The 26,307-nt window shown below is 46.4% G+C and overlaps 1 protein-coding gene across 11 annotated transcripts in view; it reads left to right on the forward strand.

Moving 5' to 3' along the window:
• Positions 1-25,839, forward strand: part of STIM1 (stromal interaction molecule 1) — a 183,547-nt gene extending 157,708 nt beyond the window's left edge. For 8 of the 11 annotated variants that reach the window (XM_042905861.1, XM_042905869.1, XM_042905864.1 and 5 more), the window contains 8 exons: positions 3,217-3,394; positions 7,193-7,370; positions 14,946-15,113; positions 15,632-15,732; positions 16,010-16,245; positions 17,378-17,470; positions 19,159-19,225; positions 23,907-25,839. In XM_042905861.1, coding sequence (XP_042761795.1) covers positions 3,217-3,394; positions 7,193-7,370; positions 14,946-15,113; positions 15,632-15,732; positions 16,010-16,245; positions 17,378-17,470; positions 19,159-19,225; positions 23,907-24,423 — 1,538 coding nt within the window. In that variant the 3' untranslated portion in view covers positions 24,424-25,839. Of the gene's footprint in view, positions 1-3,216; positions 3,395-7,192; positions 7,371-14,945; positions 15,114-15,631; positions 15,733-16,009; positions 16,246-17,377; positions 17,471-19,158; positions 19,226-21,575; positions 21,613-23,906 lie in introns of all 11 variants that reach the window. The other 3 variants (XM_042905870.1, XM_042905872.1, XM_042905862.1) reach the window with 3 other exon arrangements.
• Positions 25,840-26,307: the final 468 nt, after the last annotated feature.

A 26,307-nucleotide genomic window follows, 5' to 3' on the forward strand; every position in this document is an offset into this window, starting at 1 on the left:
TCAGCTCAGGCTAAGAGAGCACATGCATCCTTCCTCCACCTTTTGGTTCTATTCAGGCACTCAGAGGCCTGAGGATGATTGAATGACATGTACTCACATTAGTGAAGATGGTCTCCTTTACTCAGTCTACTGATTGAAGTACTAATCTCTTATTGAGGCAAGAAAGCTCTCTCGGCATCCCTTAGCCCAGTCAAGTTGATACATAAAATTAACATCACAGATTTGCTTTGGACTATAGGGTTCTGCCCAGGGTTCCACTGAAAGGGCCTGATAATTCTCACATCTTCTTCTCCAGCTACTACCTCTTATTTAAACTCCACATCCACATTCTTAATTACCTAGTGGATATGTCCAGCTGAAGATTTCCAGAACACCTCAAAACACTTTCATTCATAACTATGCACTTGATCTCTTTAGCAATTCTGTGACAATGCATTTTAGAGTTGAGGAAGTTGAGATCCAGATGGAGCAGAGGCAAGCATAGAACCCAGACTTCCTAGTACTCAGTGCAGGATGCTGCTTTTGATGGCACAATAGTTTCTCTACATGAGGCCTTACATTTAACCTTAAAGGCCTGGCCATTTGGCCTTTGGGTATTCACTCTCCGGATGGCCTGTGAGCCACAGTCAGCTCTCAGGATATTGTCTGGGAGAAAAATTCAGGTTTTGGAACTCTTATAGCCACACTCTGGCTAGATCAGGGGATCATCTCCATGGTGAGCAATGTTTGGATGTAACAAAGCAGAAACAACACCTGCTGCACAAGTAGGAAAGTTGTAATGAGAAAGTGGGGTGCAGCAGAAAGACCATGTGGTCAGGCAAGTCTGGATCTGAATCCCAGCCCTGTCACTTTTGATGAACTCCAGGAAGTCAGTTCTCCTGGGGAGACTCAGTTCCCTGGCCTATAGAGTGAGAACACAAATACCTGCCTTCTAGAGTGGCTGTGAGAATTCAAGATGGTGGATATAAATGCCTGATGTGTTATGTGTCTTCTCTTTTCCTTCCTCTCCTATGTGGGGTAAGGAGAGAGAGATATCATACTTGGAACTTATCAGTAAAGGTTCAGTTCCACAAATATTTACTGAATCCCTGTGTGAGCTGGTCATCGCTGTGCTGGGCCCCGGTATACAGACAAGTGATGATCACTAGGGGCCACAAAGTGAGTCAGCCAGATTAGAGTCATTCTCTTCTTGACAAGGTGGTGGCTCATGGGATGGGACAGGCAGTATCTCTGAGCTCTAACTATGCACTTGACTGGACAGAGGGGTGTATGGATGCTTATATATTTAAGTGGAGTTAAAGTTGGTTGAAGAGATCCAAAGGGTACTGGTAGGTGGAACAGTATTGCCTTAGACAAGGGGAGGACTATCAGATCCTACCCTTGGCTCTGGTCATTCAGTATTTTTATTCATGACTTGGATGAGAGTATTAAGCTGGAAAAAATAATAGAGTCTTGTTCCACATCAATCTGGACAAGGTGGGATAGGGACTGAATAGAATATATAGGTGCCCAATCCGCATGTCCATCTTGAGAACTTTGAAGTGTTGGAGGTAATAGGGGGCGGGCATTTCCCAGAGTCTTGTTTGAACAGGAGTGCCTCTGACTTTTGGTAAGAATATAAAAGGGATGTTGGAGTTGGGAAACCTTGGGAAGCCAAGATTAAAAGTCTGTAACAAACAGGGGAGACAAAGAGTACCCCGGCCTCTGGAAGAGGTGTGGAGGAGGCAGGTGTGTTCCAGAAAGAAAGGCAGCTCACCGTGCTGCAGAGATATCTCTTCCTGGGACCCAAAGGACAGGAGAGTGAGGACTTGTGTATGGTTGGAAGGGTAGGCCTGCCTGGAGGCTGGAGGATGGCTGCCAAGGGACCCTCAGTTTTCTCTATGAGAGTCTGGCCTAAACATGTAAAGGATAGGGCTGCCACCCCAGACCTCGTAACTCCCCTCCCTTGGATGGAAATAGAATGTGCTAATCTGTCTTTGATCCCACACTGTCCCCATGTCCTGCTGCTCAGCTTTCAATCAGGAACTATGAATATAACCATTTGTCAATCTGGGCCTCAGCTTCACACAGTTTCCAGCTACATGTATCTTTTCCTGTTATCTAGACCCAGCCTCAACTTGGTGGCTCCACCGGGGTCCTTTTGGATTCCCATCAGCCCCTCATCCTTACCAGGCGCTGGGGTCCTATCGACCCTACTGCCCCCTCCTCAACCTGAGGATAAACTGCTGTGCACAGGAGGGCATTCCTTCTTTTCTTCCTTCCCCGCCCCCCACGTCTAGGGCTCCTCTGAGCCCACTGCTACTCTCTCCTGAGTTGAGTCCAGCCCAAGCAGGGGCCACAGTAGCAGCCGTGTTCTCCTTATGGTGTCCTGGTTTCCTGTGCTGTGGCTCAGAGCTGAGACCTGGTGGACTGGGAACAATGGCAGGTTCCAGGAGTGGCCCTCTTCTGGTTGGCTCACTTCTGAGGACATGGCTTTTGTACTTACCTTCCGGTGTTGCTCCTTGTTCAAGCTTTTCAGTTTTGTTCTGGAGACTGAGCATTGCTTTGAACCCCAGCCATCACACCGGCACTTTGCCAAATTGCCACCAGGCATTCTCTGGAGGTAGATCTGTCCCTGGATTCCTGGCAAGGGCAACGTCCTGTATATGCCAATCTTTTGGTGTTACTCCCGTTGTACTTGGTCTCTGGATTGAGCCACAGCCTAGAAAGGCTCTCCATTGGTGAGACCTTTACCTGACCTGGGCTCTGTACCTTGTACCTGGAATAGCCTGGTTGTCCGGGAGACCCGGCTCCTGCAGGAACATCAGTCCCACAGCCAGGCCTCAAGCTCTAGTGATGTTGCTTTATACTCTTACCAGCTGTCCCCTTCTCCCTACTCTAGCATTGCTGATCCAGTAGCACAGAAGCCACTGCGTGTGGGCACATGCAGTGCTCATTGCAGTCCAGAGGTAGCTGGGATGTCCTGAGAAGGCACTAGTTGTCTCCTATTCACTGCCTAGTAGGGAAGTATAGTATGATTTAACAAACTTCCTGCACAGCTCTCAGGCCTCTCATCTTTTCCGAAGTAGGCAGAGAGCTCACTATACTAGTATGTGGCAAATGTGTGTCTAAGAAGCATTCTGCAGTGGGAGGGCTTCATGCAGGAGGGGATGCATGGAGTTGCAAGGCTAGGTGTGCAGTGGGCAACCTGTCTCACCATGGCCTCCTTTCTGGCAGTGACCCGCCATAATCACCTCAAGGACTTCATGCTGGTGGTGTCGATCGTTATTGGTGTGGGTGGCTGCTGGTTTGCCTACATCCAAAACCGTTACTCAAAGGAGCACATGAAGAAGATGATGAAGGATCTGGAGGGGTTACACAGAGCTGAGCAGAGTCTGCATGACCTTCAGGAAAGGTAAGGCCCTGCCCCTTCCCCACAGCCCTGATGCTGCCAGCTCTTGGGAGCCTCCTGTTTCCACCAGGGTTGTGGCTGTCTCGCCCCCAAGATCATGCTGGCGTCACCTCCCAGGCTGTGCCATACTTCCCAAAACTGCATTGGGAATGTAGGCTCCTGACATTGCAGTTGCACAGGCAAACATTCCTCCCCAGGGCAGAAGCTTATTTCTGTCTTTCCTCCCTCTGAGTCTCAGAGGGAGAAATGTGTAGCTGTCAGAGATCTAGAGCCTCCCTGGGTGGATGGCTTGTCCATTCTATCCTTCTCGCTGCCCCTGGACTGTTATCTTTCCCATAGAAATAGACATAATTACCTGTTCTTCATTGTTCGCCGAAGAAACCTCCCAAATCTGTCTTTCTGATACCTTTAGTGCTTGAAAGATGGTAGGGAGGTCCTGGTAGTTAAGGTTGAATGTATATAGAGTGAGGCCAGATCCCTGGCACCATAAGACTCTCATGGAGCAGTTTTAGAAAGATGCATAAGTCAGTAGGGAGTCAACGCAGGTAATTGGTTTTTTGCTTTGTTTTGTTTTTGAGAAGAGGAGGGACCTACTTCAGGACTCTTTTTTAGAAAATTATTTTGGCAGCCTCAGGATTCCCATTGAGAAGTCTTTGCAGGAATCCATGTAAAAGGAAATGACATCTGGCCCTTTTCTGTTACTTTTTAATGATAGATACTATTTTCTTTGGAGGGTGGGCAAAGGATTTCTTATGAGCTAGGTATTGTTAACTACTTAAATGCATTATTATTTTTTTAAATCACCACAACCATGTTAGGTAGGTACTATTACTATTTTAGAGTTGAAGAAATGAGGGCTCAGAGAGGATGAGTGCTTTGTTTGGGTCACATATCAGTAAGTATTAGCCAGGAATTTTGACACTTACAGGTGCTGCCTCAGTAAAGGTGGCCCTATCACATTCATTTCCACTGGCTGGGCTTCTCGGAGATAAGTGAAGTTTTATCTCTGAACTGATTTCTGGCTACTTTTCTGGGCCCCTTGTTCCTGGGCCCTTTGCCAACTAGGGGCTAAATGCTGCTATCTGGGCAGCCCCCATTCTTCATTTGTCTGAAAAGCATGCACTGTTTTCGTTCCGAAGCCAAAGAATCTAGGCAGGAGACGTTCCAAGTTTGAGGATAAAACTAAGCTCCCAGTTCTCCCTGCTCCCCAAGGCCTCCAGAGCTTAATGACCACTGTGGGCCTTAGAGAAACAACTGCATGCACACACATTGACACATGTGCACACACATATTCTCCTCTGATAGTGTCCAGATCCCACATGCTGCCTTGTCCCTCCTTCCTTTCACAGGCCTGCACTGCCAGCCACCACAGAGCTTTTCTTTTTTTTTCCAGAGTTCCTGATACTTTGGGTGAATAAATGTAATGCTACATGTGCATTCCAGGTAGGATTTCACTGGTTTTCAAGAAAATTCTTTGAGGCAAGGATTTTGATTCCCATTTAGGATTGAAGAAACAGGCCTGGTCCGGGGAACAGACTTGTCCCTGGTACAGGGAACAGATTAGTCACACAGCTGCTTTAGAGTCAGGGCTTGCGGTCAGGTAGCCAAATTTTCTTACTTGTAATGCTAACTGACTGCTGCTTTCAAGATGCTCAGTCTTCTGTGGAGGAGATGGAGTGGGGTGAGGCTTGACTGTACACGTATTTGCTCATGTCTGCACCCAGTAGTATTTATTGATCTTCATCTCTGCTAGATCCTGTTAGGACTATAAAAGTGGGTCAGTTTTGATTCTACTTTAAAGGAGTTCCCTACTATCTAGGCAAGGCAGACAGATCATAGGCTTTTCTGAAGAGGCTGCTTTCAGAGAGGATTATATTCAGTGAAGAAATGAATCCCCAATGGTGTAATTTCAGGCAGTTGGGTCAAGGAAGAATACAATAAAGAGGGTATTCAGCAAGGGAAGCTGATGGGGGCAGGAAATGGCGCCTCTGATTTGTTTTGAGCCTTGCCTGTAGTGCCACCTAGTGTGTATCTTGAGGAGGCTGAACTGCCTTTCTCTCCAGGGACAAGGTGGACTGCCATTTGTCAGCAGGAGGCTTGCAGCCTAGTCCTGTTCTGCTTGTCCCACCACATCTCTTGAGGTTTCAGCCACTGACAGATCTGGACTTGAACTGGCAGTTTTTATTTTTATTAAAAAATTTTTTTTAATTTTATTTTTGAGAGCAAGAGAGACAGAGCATGAGCAAGGGAGGGCAGAGAGAGAGGGAGACACAGAATCTGAAGCAGGCTCCAGGCTCTGAGCTTGTCCGTGCAGAGCCTGATGTGGGGCTTGAACTCACAAACTGCGAGATCATGACCTGAGCTGAAGTCGGACACTCAACCGGCCGAGCAACCAAGGCGCTTCATGGACGTGACTTGGCAGTTTTTAGAGGCTGAGTTCTGTCTCTGCCTCTTCTGCTTTCACCTACTTAATTAGCTCAGTGGTCAGTACTCTCTTCTGAGGTCCCCTTTTGTTCTGTAGCTTTATCCTTCTGTATCTCAGGTCTAAGCTATATATCACTGTCTTCTTCATCATCCTTTACCCTCCTACCCTGGTCTCCTGTGACTTGGTGTTTCTTACCCAGATAGGAAGACCCAACAATGACTAAGTCCTTCCCTTCTTCCAGAGGGATTAGCGAACTCTTACTCTTTCTCCTGGGTCTAGTCACCTTCCCTGACTCCTTTCAGGCAGAGTTGGTCACTCCAACCTTTGGGCTCATCCAACACCTTGTATGTCTCTCTGTTGTAGAACTTATCACACTGTGTTTAGGTATCTGTTTATTTGTCTATATTGGACTAGATCATGAGCTCCTAATTGGCAGGGACCAATTTCTCATTCATCTCCATGTATCTAGGACTTAGTGCAAGGCTTGGCATTCAGCAGACACTTGAAAGTATGTGTTGAATGAATGGATGAATAAATGAATGGATTAACATAGATATGTGGAGGAAGGAAGGAGGCTGGGTTGGATGGCTGGAAGGTTTTGTCAGTGAACAGAGGGAATGTGTGGGTGGGTACAAAGTTATATTTTCATTATAACTGAGCCCTTGAGATCTTACCTACCATGGAAGATACTTAGAAAGAAAAGTCAGGCCTGGGGGCAGCAGGGGCCCTCCCCAGACCCTTTGTTATGAATTTCATTTTCTGCACTTCTGGGAACAGGTACTCAGGACTCTATGAGGTGCTTCTCAATGGTTCCTTTCTCATCTTCCCTAAATACCCCCAGGATCCCCACCCCAGTCGCATCGCAGCCATTGTGCCTTCTCTGGATCTTTGGGCTAGCTTGCAGGGCATTCTACATTTATTGAACCTTCCAGATACCTGAGGATATGGGGAATGACTGTGGGGTTTGGAGTCCTACAGATTGGAATTCTAGTCTCTGTTCTACCTGCAATTCCCTTTTCTAAGTCTTAAATCCATACCTGTCCTAGGCTGATAATGATGCAACATATCATTATCTGCAGGGAGGACACATGGAAATACCCTGTAAGCTAGTAGTTGTTAGGATCTTTGTGAGATCCCTCAGAGGAAGGATTCAGATACCCAGGAACCTAGCATGATTACTGGCAGCAAAATGATAAGAAATATGGTAATCACTGTGGTTTCTTTTGGCCCTGAGCTAACTCAGAGCCAGTCAACAGAGTAGGGAGAATATATTCTGAGTGCCAGAGCCCTCATTTTCCTCTTTGATGCCGTGACTCGTGGCGTGTTGGCTGGCACCCCTTGCCTGGCCTTCTCCAGCTCCCTGCATCGCTCCCCAGGCTGCACAAGGCCCAAGAGGAGCACCGCACAGTGGAGGTGGAGAAGGTACATCTGGAGAAGAAGCTGCGTGATGAGATCAACCTTGCCAAGCAGGAAGCCCAGCGGCTGAAGGAGCTGCGGGAGGGTACTGAGAATGAGCGGAGCCGCCAAAAATACGCAGAGGAGGAGTTGGAGCAGGTAGGAGAGTGTACTGCTTCCTGGACACCCTGGGGTGGGGGTGGGAAAAGTGCAGGGCCAAAAGCCTGGCTGGAATGCTTCATGTGCGAGGACTTTGAAATATGCCTCAAAGAATATCTTTAGGAGTTACTAGACTCTTACCAATAATAGTGGAAAAGTTGTAAAAAAAAAAAAAAGGTCGCTTCATGTGCGAGGACTTTGAAATATGCCTCAAAGAATATCTTTAGGAGTTACTAGACTCTTACCAATAATAGTGGAAAAGTTGTAAAAAAAAAAAAGGTCACTGTGATTTTCAAAGACTAGGGGATAACAGGTGATAACAGTTATTTTGTTCCCTTTTTATTGAACTATTACATAAAGTGTACCAATCATAAATATACAGCTGGAAAGCTTTCACATAAGCATGTACTTGTATAACCAGCATCCAGATCAAGATAAAGAGTATCTTTTAAGCACCCTAGAAGGCTCACTTTTGCTTCTCTCTGCCTTCTGTCAATATTCCACCAAAAGGTAACTATGGTCATGATCTGTAAACCGGATTTGTTTTGCTTGATTTTGAACTTCATATAAATGGCATTATATGGTATTTTTCTTCGTGTTTGGTTTCTTTTACTCAGCATTATGTCTGTGAGAGTCATCCATGTTACTGTGGGTAGTGGTAGTTGGTTTATTTGCATTGCTAAGTAATTATTCATTGCAGGAGTGTTCTTTAAATTATTTATCCATTCTCCTGTTGGTAGACATTTGAGTTGTTTGCAGTTCTTTTTCTTTTCCTTTTATGAATAACACTGCTATGGACCTCCTGCATATTCTCTTAGCATAAACACTTATTTCTGTTGGATATATAATAGGGAATTTATAAATTTAGCTGTATTAGAAACCTCTAGTTTTCCAAAATGGTTGGACCAGTCCATACTAGTGCCAGCAGTGTGTGAGAGTTCTGGTTGAGCTACAACCTTGGTATTTTTAGGCTTTTTAATTGTATACATTCCGGGATCTAGAGGTATTTCATTGTGATTTTAATATTCATTTTCCTAATGGCTAATAATAATAAATACCTTTTGATAAATTTATTGACCATTTTATTTGGGAATCTCTTCTCATTTTAAAAATTGTGTTACTTGTCTTCTTCTTAGTTGATTTGTAGGAGTTCTTTATATATATATATATATATATATATATATATATATATATATATATATATATATAACACAAATCTTTTCCCAGTCAGTAGCTTGTTTTGCTCTCTTAATATTGCTTTTAATGAACAGAAAGCCTTGATTTTAATGAAGTCCAATTTAGTCATTTTTTTTAAGTGGTTGATACTTTTTGTGGCCTCTTTAAGAAATCTTTCCTGATCCCCAAGATATTTTTGTAAATTTTCTTATAGAAGTGTTCTTGTTTTACTTTTCACATTTAGGTTTGTGGTTTATTTCAAATTAGTTTTTGTCTATATGAGGTAGGAAGTCAAGGTTCTTTTTTTTTTTTTTTCAAGTAGATAATTCTGTTCTGTAGTCTGTCTGTCCTTAAAGCACATTGTCTTCTACTAAGTCTCAATATCAGTAGTAAGTTCTCCAGCATTGTTCTTCAAAATGGCCTTGGCTGTTCTAGGTTCTTTGCATTTCCATAATTAAGCTTGTCATTCCACCACTTCTCCCTACTCCCCCTGCCCCCAAAAAAGCCTTGCTGGGATTTTTATTGGTTTTATATTGAATCTATAGATTAATGTCGGGGAAAATTGACATTTTAACAAAATGATTCTTACAATCCATGAGCATTGTTTATCTTGTCTCCTATTTAGGTCTTTTAAAATTTCTCCCAGCAGTGTTTTGTAGTTTTCAGTGTAGAAGTCTTGCACTTTAAGAAAAATTATTTTAGGGGTACCTGGGTGGCTCAGTTGGTTAAGTGTCTGACTGTTGATCTCAGTTCAGGTTTTGATCTCAGGGTGTGAGTTCAAGCCCCGCGTGTTGGTTCCACGCTGGGTGTGAAGCCTACTGCTCTTATTTTTCTAGCTTTTTTTAAAATTTTTATTTTTTCAGATTTTATTTTTAAGCAATCCGTATACCCAACGTGGGGCTCAAAACTCACAACCCCCAGGTCAAGAGTCGCGTGCTCCACTGACTGAGCCAGTCAGGTGCCCCTTATTTTTCTAGCTTCTTGAGGTGGAAGATGAGGTTATTGATTTTAAACCTTTAATATTTTCCAACAGAGGCATTTAGAACTATAAATTTCTAGCTCAGCACTGCTTTAGCTGCTGCATTTACTAAGTTCTGGTATTTCATATTTTCATTATCATTCAGTTGAAAAGATTTTTTAATTTCTACTGCAATTTTTTTGGGGGGGGTGCTCATGGTTGTTTAGGACAAGTGTGTTGATTAGTTTTCAAACACTTGGGGACTTTTCCAGTGATTTTTCTCATTGATTTCTAATTTAATTTCACTGTGGTCAGAGAACATATGCTGTATATTTTCAGTTCTTTCAAATGTGTTGAGACTTGGTTTATGTAAACAGACCAAACAATACAATGGAAAGGTGAAGAGTGTCAGATTGGATAAAAAAACAAAACCCAGTTATCTGCTGTTTACAAGAGATATAAAATGGTAAGGATATAAAATGGGTAAAAGTAAAAGGATGAGAAAAGATATACCATACAAACGCAAAGCAAAATAAAACAGGAGTAGCTATATTACTATCAGACAAAATAGGCTCTAGAGCAAGAAGTATTACTAGAGACAAAAATGGACATTTCATCATGGTAAATGTGTGAATCCAACAGTAACATAACAACGCTTAATTTGTATACATCTAATAATATAGTTTAAAAATATATAAAACAATGAGGCACCTGCGTGGCTCAGTCAGTTAAGCATCTTTCAGTGTAGGTCATGATCTCACACACAGTTTGTGCATTCAAGCCCTGCATTGGCCTCTGTGCAGACAGCTCAGAGCCTGGAGCCTGCTTCGGATTCTGTGTCTCCCTCTCTCTCTGCCCTTCTCCTCACGCTCTGTCTGTCTGTCTCTCTCTCTCTCAAAAATAAATAAACATTAAAAAAAATTAAAAAAAAAAAAAAAAAAAATATATATATATATATATATATATATATATATATATATAAAGCAAGAGCTGAAGGAACTAAAAGTTTAATAGACAAATTTATGGTCAAAGTTAGAGATTTTAAAACACCTCTGTCAAAAATAAGAAGCCAAAAGTATCAGTAAGGATGTGAAAAATGTAAACATGATTAATCAATTTGACCTTATCAACATATACAGAGCATTCTGCCTGACAACTGCAGAATACACATTTTGTTTCATGTCTGCATATTGCTTCTGTTCCAGTCTCTCCTCTCCTTCTGGGAATCCAGTATTTATGTAAGACCCTTTAACTGGATTCCACTTGTCTCTTATGCTTAGTTGTGTCTTTTTTTTCTCTTCGTGCTTTGGTTTCATTATTTTCTGTGGATTCGTCTCTGAGTTCTCTAATCCTATATTCTGCTGTGAATATTGTGCTGTTTTGTTCAACCCATCCAGTGGAATCCTACTCTCAGATAATGTATTTTTCAGTTCTAGAATGCCTGTTTTACTCTTTTATAGATTCCGGTTTCCTGACCAGAATTTCCATGTTTCCATTTATTGTGTCTATCTCTGTATTTTCTTCACTCATAGTTGAAGTCCTTTTCTGGTGCCTCTCACATTTGGATCACTTATGGGACTGCCTATTTTTCCTCTTGATTATTGGTTATATTTTCCTGCCTCTTCTCATGTCTAGTCATTTATTTTTATTAAATAGTGGACAGTGTGTTTAAAAAATAATAGAGGCTCCAGATGATTTTATCTTCCATCAAATAGAGGCTCCTCCCTTCTTCTGTTAGGTATATAGGGTGAGGATCTAATCACCTCAAGCCAATCAGAAATTGAGCCATGTTGGAGCTGGGTTGTAGTTTTAGAAAGACTTGGTCTAGCACTCGTTTGTCCCTGCTTCTCAGGCATGTTCCTTCCTTTTTCTTGAGAGCTTGTGGATTTCTTTCTCCTGAGCCCTGAAAGACTATGAGAGATTCATTTCTGCCACTTGGAAGATTTTAACTTAGCTCTTTGGCCTCCTGCTCCTCATAGCTTCAAAATTTTGCAGCTGTCTCGAGGGGAGGACCAGGGGTATGTGTGAAGCAGGTCCCTTCCTTCCTACAATGTTTTGTCCCCTAAGTATTATGAAATTATGGGAGATTTTATTCCACCCTTTGACCTAGCTATGTGTTCTCCTGTACAGCCCCAGAACTGAGTAAATGCTCAATGAAGAAAACTGGATGTATGTTTCTAATCTCAATTTCCAATCTGTCATACCAGTACTGTACTACCAACAAAATCTGGGCTGGTTTCTCTAGGCTCCAGTGGAGTCCCCACTGCCCTGGGCCATGCCCAATTATCAGCTCTCACCCAGAACCATCCAATGGCTCCAAGGAAGAAAATGGCTGACAATTATCAACTCATCTTAGAAAGACTTTTTCCCCTCTTTGGATTTTCAGTTCATCTAGTCCAGTGATTCTCAGACTTTTTGATCTCAGAACTCTTTGACTCTTAAAAATTATTTAGGACCTCAAAGAACATTAAAAAAAATTTTTTTAAAGTTTATTTTTGAGAGGTGGGGGAGGGGCAGAGAGAGACAGAGACACAGAATCTGAAGCAGGCACCAGGCTCTGAGCTATCAGCACAGAGCCTGATGTGGGGCTGAACCCACGAACCATGAGATCCTGACCTGAGCTGAAGTCAGAGGCTTTAACTGACTGAGCCCACAGGCGCCCCATCAAAGAACATTTTTAAAGGGGAAGTCTGTTGCTATTTACCCTGTTAGAAGTTAAAACTGAGAAAATTAAAGAGTATTTATTAATTCAGGGGTGCCTTGCTGGCTCAGTCAGAAGAGCATGCAACTCTTGATCTTGGGGTCATGAGTTCAAGCCCCACATCGGGGGTAGAGATTACTTAAAAAAAAATCTTAAGGGGTGCCTGGGTGGCTCAATCGGTTAAGCGTCTGCCTTCAGCTCAGGTCATGGGCTGATCTGACAGTCAGGTCAGATCTCACAGTTCATGGGTTGAAGCCTTGCATAGGGCTCTGTGCTGACAGCTCGGAGCCTGGAACCTGCTTCAGATTCTGTATCTCCCTCTCTCTCTGCTCCTCCCCTGCTCACGTTCTGTCTCTCTTTCTCTCAAAAATAAAATAAAACATTAAAAATTTTTTTAAAAAATTTACTAATTCATTTTAAATAAGTGTATTAAACTCCTTATATATCAACACAATATTTTTTGAAAAAATGACTGCATTTTTCAAAATAAAAATAATTTAATGAGAAGTGAGGTTTTTTTTTACAGTTTTACAAATTCTTTTAATGTCAGGCTTAATAGACTGCTGATTCTTCTATTAGTGTCTATATTCAATCTGTTATGATATTACTTATCATATAGCCTCTGGAGAAATCTACAGTTCAGTTGTGAGCAAAAGGGAATGAAAAAGGTAAATAACGTCTTAGTACAATTATGAAAATAGTTTGATCTCACAGATGCTCTGAAAGGATGCACTCAAGGATCCCTGGATCACACTGGAAAAACTGTAGACGTAGTCTTTATAGCTCTCTGATGACTTTGAAAATTTTTCATAATTATAATAATTTGTCTTTCAAGAATTTTGTAATTTTTGTAGCTTAGACAGCTTTCCCCAGATGCTGTGTTGGATCAGAATTATTCTTCTGGCATGACCTACTGCATCCTATGGGGAAGTGGAAGTCAGGGGTAACAAAGCACGTGGTCAGTGGTTATTAACTTTGCTGCGTAGTAGAAGCTATGTAGTAGAACTTGCAGAACATGAGGAAGTATTGATACCTAGGCCAGCACCCCAGATCTGTGAAATCAGAATCTGGGTTTGGGTCCAGATATCAGTATTTTTGAAGTGTGATTCCCCAGGTGATTCCAGCGTGTGGCAGGTTGAGAACCACAGCCATAGAATAAAAGAATACTGTGACTTGCCCCCCAGCTCTATCTCCTTCAGGCATTTATTCCTTGTGTGTGGCAGGATGGGTCTGTCTCTGTCTCCTTGCCTCCCATCCTCCCCACCCCACCCCCCACTTCCTTTTCCCTATTTTGTAAGTATTTCTCCTGTTAAACCATTTTGAGCCTGTTAGACCAGCCTTTCCCAACTGTCTCACTGCCCTTCCTTTCCTCTTTTTTCTTTTTCTCTCCATCCTCCCTTGCTCTTAGCTTATCCCATTCCTTTCTCTCCCTTCAAGGTAGAACTTGATAATACATTTTCACACTTGGTGTATTAGACCCTAAGGCATCTGTTCTCCATTTTAAATCTACAAAGCCAGGAGTGGGCTAAGTTATAGTTTCTTTTTCCACTTTTTCAAAGACCGAAAACCAAGTGGGGATTTGTCCTCTCATTGGCTCTCTATGGAATAAAGGTGTTCTGTCCTTAGCTAAGGCCCTCCCAGTCTATCTCAGGCCATGGAGAGAACCTCAGGCCTGCTCTGGGATACTTGCCCCATTGGCAAGTTGGGAATAATACAACTGCCTCTCAATCCCTTTTCTCTGGGATTCTGACCAGCTAAAGGTCAGTGTCTAGGTAGGGAAATTGGGGGTCACTTCTGTAGACTGGGTGAGATAGCAAGGGATCCAGTGTGTATAATGTCTGCATGCAATCTCAGACCTTCCATGTTTAGTGCTTCCATGTTTCAGTTTCATTGGATGCTCCTTGCTGAGAAGTCAGTGAGATCTCTGCTTACACATTGCTTCTCTCATGTCTTGGCCTCTTTTGGCAATGCCCATGTTCAAAGTACGTGTGCTGGTTTGTAGAGGGTGCCCTTCAAAGCCTACCTGCCCTGCTCAATAGGAGAATCATAGACAAAACCTCGGGACTACAGGACACTTTGGAGAGCATTCAGGCTATCCCTTTCTGGAATAGCGATCATTTTTAAGGGCTCTCTGACCTGAGCTGTTCACAATACCTCCTCCTGAGATCACCCCTTTACTGTGGTTTGGATTTGCAAGGGAGAAAGTCTTTCCTCACACTAAATTGAGATCTGCTATTGAAAGCACAGGGTCACAGGGCCAGGAGCCGGAATCAGAGTTTTGGATTCCCAGTCAAGTGCTTTTTCTGACACATGGTGATGTCTTGAGGTCTGAGCATAGACCCCCACCTCTCAGAAAGAAGGTGGCTCACTGAGCTGACCTGAGCCTCAAGAGAGCAGGGAGGATTATGGAGATTGGCTGCAGGCCAGGAGAGGCAGCTAATGTGTGGGTACACAATGCTCTAGTCTGGCAGCAAAAAAAAAAAAAAAAAAAAAAAAAAAAAATCTCAATTTGAGATCTGGTTGACACTACTGACTGTGTGACCTTGAGTAGATTACTTTCCTTCTCTGAGTTTGCCTCCTTGTAATATATAAAACACAGAATAATCCTTGCCCTTTCTGCCTCTCGAGAGGGCTGGAAGCTCATACGAGATAGCAGATAAGAACTCAGAATTCTGTGCTATCAGAGGCATCGGAGAGGGTCATGGCAGCAGTAATGGCTCACATCCTCTTGGCTGCACAGGTTCGGGAAGCCCTGAGGAAAGCAGAGAAGGAACTGGAATCACACAGCTCATGGTATGCTCCAGAGGCCCTTCAGAAGTGGCTGCAGCTGACCCACGAGGTGGAGGTGCAGTACTATAACATCAAGAAGCAAAATGCTGAGAAGCAGCTGCTGGTGGCCAAGGAAGGGGTGAGACCTGCCTTCCCACCACTCTCTTCTCTCCTCCTTGCCCCCTCCCCTCACCTGCCCTTCTTCCTCCTCTCCACCTCTCCCTATCCCTCCTGTTGGACAAAGAGATATCCTGGTGCTGGGTTCTGTTTCTTTTCCTGAAAAATAGTTCCTGATGATGTCCTCAAGTTTCTGGAGGAGGGGCTGAGGGCATGGGTGTACTCCCACCTGCCTTCTGGAAAGATGAAGCAAGTGGAGGCAGGTAGAGGGAAAACTCTGCCAGCCCCAGCCCGCCATGGGGCAGAACCCTTCTGGGGCTGGGGGACTGTCAGGGGATCCCACTGCTTCTCTCTTTGCCTTCATTTTCTTTCCTCCCCCGCTGTTGTCCTTCCCCCTGCCTTTCTTTCCCTTCTTCTCTTCCTTTCTCTCATGCAGCCTAAGCTGTGCTAGGAGGAGGAGGACCCAGCCACTGAAAGGCATTTCTCATTGTCCCACCTCTAATCCCTGCTCTGTTTAAGCTGGGGATCTCATTTTTGCAGGCTGAGAAGATAAAAAAGAAGAGAAACACACTCTTTGGCACCTTCCACGTGGCCCACAGCTCTTCCCTGGATGATGTGGATCACAAAATCCTCACTGCGAAGTAAGTAGCACCTGATGCCCAGCTCTGGCAGTGTCCACCCCATCCTCGGAGTTGGAGGGTGTGCGGAGTCTGCAACCCAGTTCTGCTTCTTCACCGGTAGAGGGGCAGCTCTGGTGTCCTGCCCCGGCCTTTATCCAGCTCCCACCTTGCTCTTGAATTTATGATTTAATTGTGTTTCTTATTTGCACGTATTCCCCCAACCTGTTCCTCTAGGAAGCCTCGTTCCTACCGGGGCTCCCACCCGCCCATGGCTTCAATTCTCTTCCATGTGCTCCAGGCAAGCTCTGAGTGAGGTGACGGCAGCACTGAGGGAGCGCCTGCACCGCTGGCAGCAGATTGAGATCCTCTGTGGCTTCCAGATTGTCAACAATCCTGGCATCCACTCCCTGGTGGCTGCTCTCAACATAGACCCCAGCTGGATGGGCAGCACGCGCCCCAACCCTGCCCACTTCATCATGACCGACGACGTGGATGACATGGATGAGGAGATTGTGTCACCCTTGTCCATGCAATGTAGGTGACCTCTTGGGTGGGGGTGAGGGAAGGGGCCTTTGATGCACCGGTTGAGAAGTGGTTGGCCACTGCTGTGCCTAGAACAGCATATGGGGCGGAGACCAAGGAAGGTAGTTGAGCTCAGGGCCTTGGTTCATAAAGCACAGTTCATGTCAGGATATTCCTCCACAGTTGTGCTCTTGGTGTTGTTTCCATGCTCTATGCTCTGTCTGCCCCTCTGGGTCTATTGTGTTAAGTGTGTCTCCCTTCACTCTTTGTGTTTCTTAAATCCCTTTATTCTCCTTTTTCTCCCCCATGTGCCTTTATAAAAACAATCTCCTTTAGTGGTTCATTATATCAAAATGGTATTCGTTTTGGCTCTTTACTGCTATTATCTGTTTTCATTTTTATATTTGTTCTTAATTGCTAAAGTGGACAAATGGAATGATATCTTTTTCTGGTTTTGTGTGAGGCCCCATAAAGCAGTAGTCCCTTAAAGAGACATAGCCCTACATTCTCCAAGCCAGAAAGACATTCTTGTCCTGGAGGGATCTCCTGCACAAGCATGTCCCCCTGAATTCTTGGACCTCTGCACCCTTTCCTGGGCCTTCCCTCTCCCGTTCCTCCCCTCAAGTGGTGAGAGCTGAGTAGAGCAAAGTCAAAGAGACAACTCTCCGTGGGAAATCTTCAGTGAATGAGGGACTTACCCCTAAGTGGCCCAGTTGAAATTTTCCCTGGATCAGAGGCTATTTTAGATAAATAGAATAGATCTTTACGGAAAAGCTGTTGTCTCGGGCCCACATCCCATGGGCCTGGCTTAGGGGCTCACTTTCAGAAAGCCAGATTCTTTCATCAGGCTGGACTCCAGCTACAGACAGGATTTATTTGTAAATTTGTTCAGCAGTACTTTGCCTCTGGCCAAGCTGCTTTGTCACCCTGGTCTGATATCCTATCAGGGCTTTAATCAAAGTCCCAACAAGGTTAGGATCACTGGCAGGCAAGGCTCCCATGTTCCATGGGTTGGGAGGGATCTTCATTAGCTCTCAGCTACCCAGTCCTTGCCCTGGCCCTCCCCTTATCCCACTGAAAGGTGGGCTGAAGCCCTCTGTAAATCAGATTCTCTTCTCCTTTTGGCCTGGCTGTTGGAACCTAGATGCTGCCTGGCTGATGGGGCGTAGGTTCAGTGACCGCTCTCTCTGCTCAGCATCCGCCGGCTCGGATGATCAGTCCCTCTGGAAATACCCGGGTTTGAGGAGCCCCTTTGGGGCTTTTGTTTTTCCAACTTTTGGGACTAAACCAACACTCCTACCCCTGAGCTCCTTCTCCTGCCTGCCTCACTCCCCTGCCTGCTCCCTCTATTCCCTTGGCACTATCCCTACTAACTGCAGGGAGAGGTTCAGGGGTGAGAAGAATCAGCCTGCTCAGCTGAGGGCTGGAGAGAGAGCACCCATAGTGAGGGAAGGCTTGGGCTTCTCCTTCCGGCCCAGCTAGACAGAAGTCCTGGTGGCCCTACTTCTAGCTGGGCTGGGAGGGAAAGAGAGAAGGAAAGATCCTTCCTTTCTTTTCTCTTTTTCATGTTTCTCCCTTTTCCTCTCTTTCCCCCTTACTTCTCCCTTTGCCTCTTCCTTTTCCATGCTGCTTCTTCCTCTTCTGCCTCCCTTTCGATGCCTTGAAAGCCACCAGCCATAGAAGCCCTGCCTCCCCAGCTCTCCATCACTGTGGACCTGTGTTCTCTCCCTTGCGGAGCCTCCATGGCTTCTGGCACCCATGTCACGTGGCTCATTCTCCCATCTTTAGGGAGAAGGCGGGGAGGCCCACCTCTCAGGGTAGAGGAAAAAAAACAAAGGTAGAAATTCCGTTTTCAGCTGGAGCTGGAAGTGAGCCCAAGGGGGATGCTCTAGCACATTCCCAAGTTACCTGGTGCCCGTATACCCCTTCCCTGGGCATGGTGGCCATCGTCTTCCAAGAGCCTGATTTGTAGCATTATTCCAGGAGCTGGCTCTGTGTTGTCTGCATGCTTGTTAGAAGAAATTTGGAAAGTGAAAAGTGAAAAAGTGCAGAAGAAAAAGGCACACCTAGTCCCACTGTATTTGAACAGCTTTTTTCCTACAGTCTCCTGTCTGTGAAATTTTTAATAATTTTTTATGTGGTCAAGATAATAATGACCACTACCATTTGTTGAGTGCCATGAACTGTGACAGGTACTTTAAATACACTCTCTTGAAGCGTCACAACAACCCTGCAGAATTTTATAAACTAGGTCTCAAACTAGGGAAACTAGTTGCACAAGGTCGCGGCTACAAGTGGGAAGGCCTCACTTCAAACTCGAGTCTTTTGTGTCCCGTAGTTCAAGGTATTTCTTTCATGTATCCTTTTGTCTCCCCTGAGCATTTCAGTAGGTATTTTTGTATGTTTTTCAAATCTTAAGCAGAATTTTTAATAGCTGTATAGTCTTCTGACAATCAGATATATTATCATTTTCAATTTTATGTGTATTTTCATACAATTATTAATACTTATGTGATGAGCATGTGTGTGTATAGATCCTTGTCTGAACTGTGAATTACTTCCTGAGGTTGGCTTTCTAAAAAGGCTGGTTCTTAGTGCTCTCCCGGACCTCGTCCCACACCCCCTCCCACCCTGCCTGGCCCGTTTCCTCCCACTAACTGCCCTGCCTCTCCTCTCTAATAATATTGGCCCTCGGTATCCTTCCATTGCAGTTGCCACTAAAACTGACCTGGGCACCTCATCTTCAATGTCCCCTTCCTTTTAGGACCCCTGGTGGGAGGTTTTCGGGAGGAGGTGCCCCGTTCTCCAGATTGGGCACCAAGGGCCGAGCGGTCTGCAGCAAGCCTTTCTCCAGGGGCACACCTGCTTGGCTGCCAGCCCCGAGGAGGTCGGCCCCTCCTGACACTTTCTTTACTCTCCTTGCAGCTCCCACCCTGCAGTGCAGTGTCCGGCAGCGCCTGACGGAACCACAGCACGGCCTGGGATCTCAGAGGTTGGTAGAGGGCGAGGCTGGCCACTTCTTGACAAGCCGGGTCTCTCTGCGGCGAATGCGCAGCCTTTCATCTGGACAGTCTTTCAGTTCTGAAGGCCACGGGACCAGCTCTCCACCTGCCTCTGCTTCTTCTTCCTGTTCCTCTACCACCACCACCACCACCTCCTCCTCCACCACCACCACCACCACCACCTTCACCACCTCCATCACCAACGTCCATGTTCACCCTGTCTATTACCACCACAGCACTTCCTATTTCCTCCAGATGAAGCCCTACCCTGACCCATCCCCTGCTGACAGCACCGCTGTGATGCCTGGGCATTCAGAGAGCTTGGGGTATCGGCTGTCTCTCTTCTCTTCCTTGCCTTTCTGCTGCCTTTACCTTGGCCTCTGCCTGCTGGCTGCTGCTTGGTCAGCTGTGGGGGTGTGTGCAGTGGGGCATCTTCTCCTGGTCCTGCCCTTTCCCAGCCCTGGGCTCCTTCTTAAGTTCAGCCTAACTCCCCACAACTTTGTTCCCTTCTCTGTTTGGGGTTTTGCTGACTCTAAAAATGAGTACAACGCCCCTCCCTCACGGTCCTATTGCACTTTTGCCTAAACTTTGCACTTTCACATCCGTTGTTTCCATGGAGTCTTTACTTCCTTTACTCCTTCAATAGAACATTTATTGATACCTGCTCTGGGCCAGGCTCTGCTGGGCATGGGGATTCACAGATGATAAGATACAATCCCAGCCATCAAGACTCACAGTCTGGTCCGGGAGAGGTACATAAATAATTACAGAACAGTCTGAGAAGTGCTATGGGGTGCTGAGGAGGGAGTGACTAACAGTGTGCACCTGGGTGGAAGGCTTCACAAAAGAGGTGACATCTGTGCTAACACCCTGTGCAGGAAAAGGAGGAAGTATAGTCTAGGCAAAGGAAGGTTTAATGTGCAGAGGCGTGGAGGTTCAAGAGAATATGATGTATTTGTGGTTAGAACCTTGGGCGTGTGTTGGTGGGAAAGGGTGGTAGATGAGGCTAGGAGGAGGAAGGGCTCCAAGAGGCTTGGGCATTGCCCTTTAGGAGATGGAGAATTCCAAAAGGGTTTTAAAAAGGAAGAGAATCATGGGGCGCCTGGATGGCTCAGTTGGTTGAGCATCTGACTCTTGATTTCAGCTCAGGTCATGATCCCAGGGTCATGGGATCCAGCCCCAGATCGGGCTCCATGCTGAGCATGAAGCTTGCTTAAGATTCTCCCTCTCTCTCTGTCTCTCCTCACCCCCCTTCCTTTGCCCCTCTCACCAGCTTGTGCGCTCTTTGTCTCTCAAATAAAAATAAAAGGAAGAGAATCAGATTTGCACTTTAGAAATAACATTTTTGTGGCCTGTATAAAGAAGAGAAGGGGAGACTACAGAAATCTGGAAGTCACCAAGGTAGACCAGTAGGGGAGGTAGTGAGGTCTAGGCATTGGAAAGGAGAGGTTTAATTTGGTAACTGGCTGAGATGGGGGTGGAGGAGAAGGAGGAGTCTAGGATGACACCCAGGTTTCTAGCTGGGGTGGCTGCATGGATATGGTAACCTTCATGGAATTAGGGAACTGAAGAGGGGAAATGGGTTCAGGGGTTTTAGACAAGAAAAGTTTATAGGTGGGGCCAGCATAAAGTACTCACTTTCAGAATAGGAATTTAAGGTTCTGAAAAGTTAAGTAAATTTCCCCACGTCCCACAGCTAATTAGTAACAGAACAGAGTAGAACTTGACTTTCCATTCCAGGGCACTCTAGGTATTTTTGTCCTTCCACAAGGTCTCAATAACTGCACTGTGTAAGAGTTGGTGAAAGGCTTTCTCCCACAGCCTGCTCTAGCAGCTACCTCAGGAGATAGGCTAGGGTCAGAGATAAGAGAATTCACTTTGCCTGGAACAAGCTTAGGGGAGACTCAGAAAGTCCCTCTCCTCTGGAGGGACCTCTCATCTCTGAAGTTGAGACATGACCAGCCCTGGCCTCGGGGCTGCAGCCTGCTGATGCCGTTGCTGACTTCTGGCTGTGCTTCACTCAGGAAGCCAGTCTCTCTCTGTGTTAGCCTAGAGGGCTGTTCCTTTGTCTTTTACAAAGGGACTGCCTTTGCTAGCACTTTCACCCTGCAGAGTGGCTCATATTCATCCTCATCCTCATTTTCATCCAGAAGCCTAGGCTGGGAGACTGCCCCTCCCAATATAGGCGGAGAGGGCTGGATGGGGTCTGGGGCATTAGGGGATGCTGTGGATCTCAAGCTCCAAGGCCCAAGCTGAGGGCAATGGGGAGGGGCGGGTGGGGAGGTACCTGCACCCACCTGGCCTGTTCACTACTTAATTTTCTTTTGCACCATGCACCAGAGGATCGTCTCTAAAGACAAACAGGCTCTCTAGTAAGGTTAGTAGCTTGGTATGGGAGCCCAAGGCAACCCAGCCTTTGGGGAGGGACACCTTCTGGCGCCTGAGTGTCTCAAAGATCCAGGGAGGGAAAGTGAGCTTTGCCTCAGCAGGGCTTTTACCTCCAGGGTGTGACACCTGGGCTTCCTCCAGGCTTTTTTCTTGCATTGGAAAGTCTTAGCTTATAACTGATGACAAGGCATGGGGGGACGGGAATCATGGCCAACTGGAGCTGTAGGCCACGAGGAGTGAGGCTGGGAGGTCCCCCAACCCCCTGACCACTCTTCCTTGGCATTAGAAATGTAGGCTTCTGGGGTTCTCACCTCATCAGCGTAGATGGCCCCCTTTCCAGTGCTGCTGCCCCCCAGAACTGTCTCGGCACCTTGCTCACTGGCTCATTATGTGTGTGGAAAAGGCAGGATATGGAGAGCATCATCTTGGAACTTAAGGAAACAAGGGCATATTTAGATGGAAGAAAGGACAGTGTCAGATATAGGAAACCAAATATGAGACTGAATACTAGTAAACAGTAGAATATGTGGCTGAAACAGGATTTGTAGAATGGAATTGGAGCTGGGATTGTTCTCTGCTGTTCCTTGTCTCCAGGAAGATACTGGCCCATGGGGTAGCTGCTTAGTTAGTTGTTTCCTGTTGAGAATTAACCCTACACTAGCTATGAGCCAACCTTCTGCTTTTGCCTATTTTAAGGGCCTGGTGCCTTCCCTGATTTTTGACCCCCAGCCTCCTCCTTTCCAGATCCTGTGGTGCTCTCCCCTACCACTCCTGACTCTTTTCCTTTGGCTTCCTGACCTGGATGCTTAAGCATTTCCCTTAGCCCTCTCCTCTGCCTCTACTGTGGTTGTCAGGCCTCTGGAAAAGCAGAGGGAGGGTTAAGGGACTGACAGGGGACCCCTCATATTTACCCTTTTGTCTGTAGAGGCAGGAGAGGAGGCATCGGGAATTGGTTGATGGGCCTTCTTAGGAGTAGCCAGCCCCTTCGGGGTCTCAGCTTTCTGGACTAACCTTGGTGTGTGCATGTCCAGTGTGCGGTGCCACATCCCCATAACAGCCTTGCAAAGAAACCTCTTGTGACTGGCCCACAATGGGTCTTCCAGCTTGATTGGCCTCATCATCTTCATTCCCACATACTTCCTACATTTCCAAGTGATTTGCTAACATACCTGATCCTCCAAACAGCCTTGCAAGATCACTCAATTGGTATTATCTTCATTTGGCCAAAACTCAGGACCAGCAAGGTTAGATGACTTAAGTTTAAGGTCACACAACAAGCCTCAGGCAGAGATGGAAATCGAAACAGACCTTCTGACATCTAGTGGCAGCTCTTTGGAACCACTGCTACTTAAAAGACCGATGTGCTGTGTTTCTGCACCTGCCTGCACTGTCCCTCTCACAGAGCTCTGAAAAAGACCCCACCTTTCCAGCTGCCAGCCGACTTTGGTTTGAACTCAGAAACACTTCTCTGTGACCCACTTTGAATCCTGTGAGAGGGTTGAAAGAGGCAGCATCCTGACCTTTTGGGGTGGATAAGGGATTGTTTGCAAGGCTGTTCTAACCTTCTCCTCCCCAGCCTGGGTCAGGCCCACTTACTACTGCATGTACCCTGTTCCTTGGGGCTTGGCCCAGACTGGATGTATCCCAGGGTGTGACAGGAGTCCGTGGGGGAGAAAGTCATGGGAAATGGTGACCCAGAGCAATATGTGGGCTCTGGGTTGGCTTAAGGTTGAGTCCTAAGAAATCTAGCCACTTGTGGGAAGGAAGAGATTTTATTGAGGATGCCTGGGGAACTTAAGCCTACAGTTGCAGCAGTTTAGGGCCTGGCCACTCAGCAGGGTGGGGGCCCGTCACTAGAAAGCCCTTTGCCAGACAGATGATGGTATAATGATGTTTGGTTTTGCTTCTTGTTTGTCTCTTTTCTCTCTACCACTCTTCCCTTTCTTTCTCCCCTTGTCCTTATTTCTATTTGTTCCTCCTTTTGCCTTTCTTTCTCCCTGCTTTTACTCTCCCCTCTGTGTCTCTTCCCCATCCTGTCCCCATTCCCTATTCCTGCCACCTCTCTTATCCTGTACTTAACGGCCTACTCAACTTCCTTCTCTTTCTCATCCTTCTCTCTCACCCACCTGTCTGTTCATCCTCTTTTCTCTCTCCTGCCCCTCTTTCCATCCCCATTCTCTACCCCATCCTTGTCTTCTCATGCTGTTCCTCTCTCCTCTTCACCTTCTCCCCATTCCCCTATCCTGTATGTGTCCCTTTCCTCCTCTCTGCCCTGTCTTGCAGGGATTTGACCCTTTCCGATTCGGAGTCCTCCCTCCACATGAGTGACCGCCAGCGTATGGCCCCCAAGCCTCCTCAGATGGTCCGTGCTGCAGATGAGGCCCTCAACGCCATGACCTCCAATGGCAGCCACCGGCTGATTGAGGGGGTCCACCCCGGGTCTTTGGTGGAGAAACTGCCTGACAGCCCTGCTCTGGCCAAGAAGGCACTACTGGCGCTGAACCATGGGCTGGACAAGGCCCACAGCCTGATGGAGCTGAGCCCCTCAGCCCCACCTGGTGGCTCTCCACTTTTGGATTCTTCCCGTTCTCACAGCTCCAGTTCCCCAGACCCAGACACACCATCTCCGGTTGGGGACGGCAGAGCCCTGCAGGCTAGCCGAAATACACGCATTCCCCATCTGGCTGGCAAGAAGGCTGTGGCTGAGGAGGATAATGGCTCCATTGGTGAGGAGACAGACTCCAGCCCAGGCCGGAAGAAGTTTCCCCTCAAAATCTTTAAGAAGCCTCTTAAGAAGTAGTCAGGATGAGAGTGGCAGTGGCGGGACAGCTTGCCCTTCCCTGGTCTTCTGCCTCTCTTTCTTCCCCTTCCAAGATCCCTGGCCCCTAGAGTGGGGCATGGGAGGGGCTGGCCCAGGGGCCTCGGCACTGTACATACCTGCCCCCCCCATCCTTGGGTCCTTCAACATTATTTATTAACTGACCACCATGGCCTGCCTGCCCTGCCCTCCCACCCACGGGCTGCCGCTGCCACTCCCTCTCTACTTCAGTGCATGTCTTAGTTGCTGTCCCCTCAGCTCCCAGCTCCACTTCTGGGGTCCAGCTTCTGTCTCTGCTGTCCCAGTTATGAAGTTTGGTTTCTTGTTTCTCTGTGTTTCCTGCTTTCAGGCTCCTCCCTCCCACCACTCCGCAACTTCCCCTAGCAGCTTGGGGGGGGGGGGAAGATAGGAGGAGAAACTTCTGACGTCTGTGCCTCAGACCTGTTCCACCCCATCTACGATGGTTCTGTTTGCCTCAGACTGGGGCGGGCCTAGGGTCTATTGCTTGAGGTTTGTTCTTTGGGAGTGTGGTGGGCCAGAAGGAAACTTGGCCTGGAGCTCTCTTGAGCCTCTAGGGGTCCATGGGGGAGTGGAACACATTCCCAGAGAATAAGCTACTAGAGAATTTTGAAGAGAGGCCAGGCTAGGGGGTAGGTTGGGAGAGACTCCTCTTAGTTGGAGCATGAGTAGATGCCAGAGTTGTGGGCTATAAGGTAGTCACCTTTTCTCTCTACTCTCACCCACACCTGCGTCTTTCTTATCCCTGCTCCCCCATACTGCAGGAGGGTTTGACTATAAGAGGTGCTGCCCAAATGCTCCCCCAAGCATCAGTACTCCTGGAGCTCAGGACAAATGGCTCCCCTGGCCATGGGAGTCTCAGCCATGATACAGGGCTCAAATGGGGCCCTGAAATGGTTGGGCAGGATATTGTTGCATTTGAACCAAAAAACATTTTTAAATTGAAAAAATAAATCTCCTGAATTTCCCAAGTGCCTGCACCACATACTCCCCTTGTCAGACCCCATTTTCATGTTACTGCATAGCTTGGGCCAGAGGCTCAAAAAGGACACAGCTGGTTTAGGGAAGGGGGTGGCTAAGGAAGATGTAGGTGAGGGCAGCTGTGTGACCTCTTCCCCCACTCCCTTCCCACCCTCTAGACAAGTCTCTCCCTTACCTGTTTTTGCTATGGCTGTAAAGGTATTTTCCTGTTGCCCCACTCCCTCCCATGCCTTTACTCTGGGATCCTATTTGGGGCCTGGGGTGCAGGCACCTGGGGCTGGTCTTAGGAGGGTGCTAGGCTGCAGACTGCCTTGTACCCCCTGGGCACCCTCACATGGGTTTTTCTGTGTTATTTCATAAGACTCTTTGAAGTCCAATAAAGCATGTAGGAGATTTTAACCTCTGCTGGCTTTGACTCTCATTGTGTTCTCTGGCATAGCAGACAGGATGAAGAGACTATTTCTCCTTGGCCAAGGAAAAATGAAACTAACACACGTACCCAAAAGCTCTCTGGATAGGGTTACCAGATGAAATACAGGATGCCTGCCTGGTTTAACGGAATTTCTGATAAATAAAAACGTTTTTAGTATAATTATGTCCCCTGCAACATTTGGGACACGTTATTTTTGTTTGCTAAATCTGGCAACCCCATCCACCCTTAACCTATCTATCCCATGTCTTGTCTATCACCTTTGTCTTTTTTAATTACTTCACAGGGAGCTCGGGGTGTATCTGGAGGGCAGTGAAAAACCAACGAAAGGTTTTAGAAATCGATGCCACGTGAGCTTTCATAAAAATTAGTTTGTGTAGCCTAATCAGAAGCTTTTACATCAGTCTTGTATATTTCGTCTCTTACCCATTCTTACC

This window comes from Panthera leo, chromosome D1, assembly GCF_018350215.1.
Source record: "Panthera leo isolate Ple1 chromosome D1, P.leo_Ple1_pat1.1, whole genome shotgun sequence".
NCBI classification, from domain to species: Eukaryota; Metazoa; Chordata; class Mammalia; order Carnivora; family Felidae; genus Panthera; species Panthera leo.